Raw genomic sequence first — 4,758 nt, 5'->3', positions numbered from 1 at the left:
TCCTTTTTTTTTTTCGTAAAAAAGAAATGTATTTATCATGGACTCGAATCGACTAGGCATCGCCCACGCAGTTTTGCTATTTTACGCATTTTGAAGGCTTAAAATGTAAATGAAGATTTTCAGGATCTAATTTCAACAATTTAGAACACCGTAGAAATTGAATATTACAGAGTTAGGTGGAAAAACATCGAAAATACTTTCTCTTAGGATTGTAAATGAATACTGACTTGTTCCGTGGATAACACGTGCTCTATGAGCGAAAATTTATTTACAGCTAAACGTGGCAAATGCTGTCGTTGGTCGATTACAGTATAAAAAATTATAAATCTAATGGATTTATTTGGTTTTACTGCGATCACTTTATAATTATTTTACTGAAATGTCATGTGGAACAATTCATTTTGTGTAATCCTCAATATCAACTGCAGCAGAAGTCAACATAAATACAAATGTCGGTAACATAGGGCACCAACTTATGTTACCACTTGAGTATCCAAAACAGCGTTGTCGCCGGAAGGGATATAGATGAATTTTATTTTATCGACATCAATTAAATTTTTCGACGCCTTTCGTATTACCTTTAGGGGTTATACCACTTTGACCCACCCAAAAATTACGGTTTTTCAAGAATTTTTTTTTACAAATTAAAACGTTTTTGTCCAAATTAAAGTACAGTAAGGTATCATACTACTGTTAAACAAAAAAATGCTTTTTTCGTATTTTTCTTATTTACAAAAATGGCGGCTTGAAAGGTGATTTACCGGAGCGCTGCGAAAATCGATGATCGTGCGGTGGGCACGATAACTCGGTCCAGGTTTAAGTTAGAACAATAAACGAAAAAGAATTAGTTTCTGTAGCCCAAAAGCTAGCGAAATACGTAGCCGTTTTCAAAAGTATGCATTTTTCACAAAATGGCATCGATTTGAAAGGAAAGATACGTATTTTGTCCTAAATTTCGTTAGTTAATGTTGCATAAAAAATGCGAATATCAATACATTGAAAAAACCATACGTATTTCGCTAGATAAACATATGACGAATAAAATAAAAAAAGAATCAAGACGAATGATTGAAAATTGGCGGAGCTAGAGTGCCCACCGATTTTTAAAATGCAGTTTTATGAAAAACGCGTTTACACCTATACACCTGCCCACCGCACTATCACCGATTTTCGCAGTGAGCGAGTTTAATAGTAGTATAATACCTTACTGTAATCCAATTGGATAAAAACGTTTTAACTCTTAAAAAAAAATTCTTGAAAAAACCGTAATTTTTGAGTGCGTCAAAGTAGTGTAACCCCTTAATACATGTACGCTACAAATTTAAGAAAATTCACGTTGTTACTCGTCATGAAAAAACATCCTCTATACAAAAATACACCCCTAAATTATACAAACACGCATGAAAGCCGCGCGACAGGACTGAAGCCTTCTCTAGCCGTTTCATGGATGGATCAGAACATTTTATTTATTTTTTGAAATTATTTTTTTTCCCTCGGTATTCTCGTGTGCGTTGGGCTGTAAGTTTTGGATCGTCTGGTTTGATTTAATGGTACTTTATCTTTCCGTTTCTCTTCATCGCACTCACTTACTTTCTTGGCACGTGTTTTTGGCATTACGAAGGGCATAATTTAATCATCGAATAATACAAAACATTTAACGCAAATAAAATAGAATGTGTCATAAGAAGTTTCACTTCAAGAAAGAAGTGTTTTCCGAAGAACTATGATATTAAGAAGGAAAAAAATACGGTACGTACAAGTTGGGTGGCAATGTTGAGAACGGTCTTGAGGGAGAATCTTCTTCCGCAAAGGTCGAAAAGATCCTCGAGACTGGGTCCAAGGAGCTCCATCACCAGTGCGTTGTATTTCCCGCAAGGACCGAAGTAGTAGACCTCCGGTACACCCTCTACATGCGTGTTATGAACTATACCGTTTGGAAGGTACGTCACCCCAGACCCCAAATGGTGGTTTGGTGTGCAGTGATCATCGTATAACGGAACGCATGAAACAAACAGCACGTGGCGATGTAGATCAGCGTCAAAGGTGATTTCGATTATTGAAGTTTGATCGCATGTCAATGCTAACGCGTTTCTTTGCTGTTTTCCCGTCCAAAAGTGCCAAGGAGCGCTTTTTCGCTTGTCTTATTTCCTCTCCAAAAGTGCCAAGCGGCGCGATAGCGCTTGTCGTCTTCCCCGATTACAAATGCCAAGGAGCGCTATTGCGCTGTTTTCTGCTCTATACGGTAATTGGTAATGTTCGACTGAATTTAAAATTCGTTCTTTTACCAGCTGTCTCATTCTTTTACTTTTACGTAAAATGGAATGGTGACCGTAAAGTCGCGCATCGACGGAAACCGAGCGTGTCGCGGTTATCGGCTTCGCAGCCTAGAACGCTGGCGCTGTTCGAGGGACACAGAAGAAGCGCAAAATCGCTCCTTGGCACTCGAACGGTTAAGGGGGTATTATCGTCTAGAAACTTCAAAAATTCTGTGGCGGTCACAGCATATATGCATATATCAGAAGATCTTCCTTCTACAAAGGCCTTTGATAGCCCAGCGATTACGCTCACCGCTCATACCATGTACTCTTTCGGGTTCGAATCCCGCTCAGGAGAGATTTTTCGGTGTTTAACCTCTTAATTTACAATATCGTGTGAGAGACGTGGTATATCAATCGGGCCAAACGTGAACAAAACGTGTGAGAAACGTGGTATGTCAGTCGGGCCAAATGTAAACAAAACGTATGAGAGACGTGTGAAACTTTGAACGTTCAGCCAAACCGTGAAATGAACCTATGTATGACCGAGATTTTTGTTGTTTATGGCACGCGTTATTGGAATTTAAATTGTAAGACGAGGGGTTAAGGCAGGGTCTGCCTGATAGGCCTTATTGACGAGTCCACACAGGCAGACCCGTCAAGGGAACACAACAACAAATGGGTTCACACCACACCCTCTTCACACCTACCTAAACCCAAAATTAGATTTTTTTTTTGCATTTTCTTATAGTTTGGGGTTCTGAGAATGTGTCTCGAAATATTAATTTGAAATTCGTAGGACTCCCATAGTTATAGTGGATTAAAGGCTGCGGTGCGTTGGGGCGCGCAAGTCGTCATCCCCTCGATCGTTGTACCTACACCGTTGTGTCCATTGTGCGGCTCAATATTCTTTTCTTGAAGCTGAGGAAGGTGGTTTGTACGGTCCCGGTATAGCTGATTAAAGGGTACGTTACTCAAATCGGTTGTTATCCACCGTACGTGCTAAATGTATGGCAAACTTTAAACGCGTTTTTCTCGAAACGACATTTTTCAAGTCGGGCGCACGTTTTCCTCAAAAACTATTGGACCGATTGACTTCGGGTTTTGCACACATTTCGACGGAACCTTCACCTATGGTCCGAACTAGAATGGTACCGATAGCTTGAACATTTCAGCCCCGCTCTCATGATTTAGTTGACGATTTTCCGGGAAAATGAAACCTTAATTTTCAAACAGCTGCGATTCCGATAAAAAATTTCGTACTTACATAGTTCTAGTTCGAACGATAACTACATTCGTATAGAATTAAAAAAAATTTTGTTATTCCGTTTCGGACGACTAGAATCGCCGCAACCCGTGTGCCCGATTGGACGAGCGTCTCCCGCAACGACCTGCACAACAGCGCATAACTTGTGTAGATTTCAATAAAGAATTACATAAAAATTTGTATTGCTAGTTGAAACATGTCTCAATATGCATCAAAAACCCCGGCACTGTAGGTTTGATAGTTTTCGCGAAAATTAATTCCTAAAAATTACTTAAAAAACAAGCTTCTAGACGGTAATACCCCTTTAACGCTCGCAGCAAGGTACGCGCAATTACCAATATGTGCATTTGCGAGTTAAATGATCGCGTCATCGTACCACTTGTACAACTGCTGGAGAGCATCGTAGACGATGGAAAACAGTTGTAAGATCTACATCTACCACTTTGGTTCGACTACCGCGCCGAAGGAGCCCGTCAACGAGAGCCCTTCAAGGAAAAAGATACGAAACTTCCGGAAGAGCGTTTCTCCTTCCTCTTTCACTTCGACATAACAACTAAGTACGTATTTTATTTTAAGTATTTCGGTATAAAATATAAGCGAAAAGATAAAACGATACTCACCATGTGTACCTAACAATTTGTAAAACCTATATTCTAAGTGGAGCTGCGGCGCTTTTGACTTCATCGGTTCCTGAAACGAAATAACGCATTCATTTCCTATAGATTCATACATTTTATGAAACGCTGACGAAAGTGGCGTTTGGGCACTTTAATCTCGCGCTACAGATCTCTACTGCGATTTTTAAGAATTCAGACTTACCATCTTTATTGCAACGTGCTCGTTATTGTAGAGGTTCTTTCCTGAAACAGAGGACAAAATGTAAGTAAAATGTTAAAAGGATATCCGAAAGTCAAGTAGATACAAATTGTGCTATTCTTTTAAGAGGACCGAATTTCGAAAAAATCATTTCCTACGACTGGGGGGGGGGGAAATTACATTATTATCTGAGTGCAAATTAATGTATTTGATTTCTAGATGGTAAAATTACCACGGGAGGGAACAGGGTCATGTTATGAATTTTATTATTATCATCCTTCGTTTTGGTAATAATAACGTAAGGTGTACGCCTTAAGTTAAAATTTGAAGTGCATTTGAGGAACGCCGTGTATACATTTTATTTGTAGCTATTGGGATGGCAACTAACAAGGAAGGTACCTGAGGTGTCCCCCTCCGATT

General features: G+C 39.4%; 1 protein-coding gene across 1 annotated transcript; it reads right to left on the bottom strand.

The window, feature by feature from the left end:
* Nucleotides 1–1,748: 1,748 nt before the first annotated feature.
* On the bottom strand, nt 1,749–4,382 carry LOC111674066 (casein kinase I-like; the record flags this gene model as incomplete). Its single annotated transcript, XM_023433023.1, has 3 exons — nt 1,749–1,906; nt 4,143–4,212; nt 4,342–4,382. Coding segments are annotated over 3 exons (269 nt in total), but the record flags the coding sequence as incomplete, so codon positions are not given.
* Nucleotides 4,383–4,758: the final 376 nt, after the last annotated feature.

The sequence above is a fragment of the Orussus abietinus genome, unplaced genomic scaffold, assembly GCF_000612105.2.
Source record: "Orussus abietinus isolate OABI.00-Male unplaced genomic scaffold, Oabi_2.0 scaffold476, whole genome shotgun sequence".
Classification (NCBI taxonomy): domain Eukaryota; kingdom Metazoa; phylum Arthropoda; class Insecta; order Hymenoptera; family Orussidae; genus Orussus; species Orussus abietinus.
This window is presented reverse-complemented; position numbering and strand designations above follow the sequence as displayed.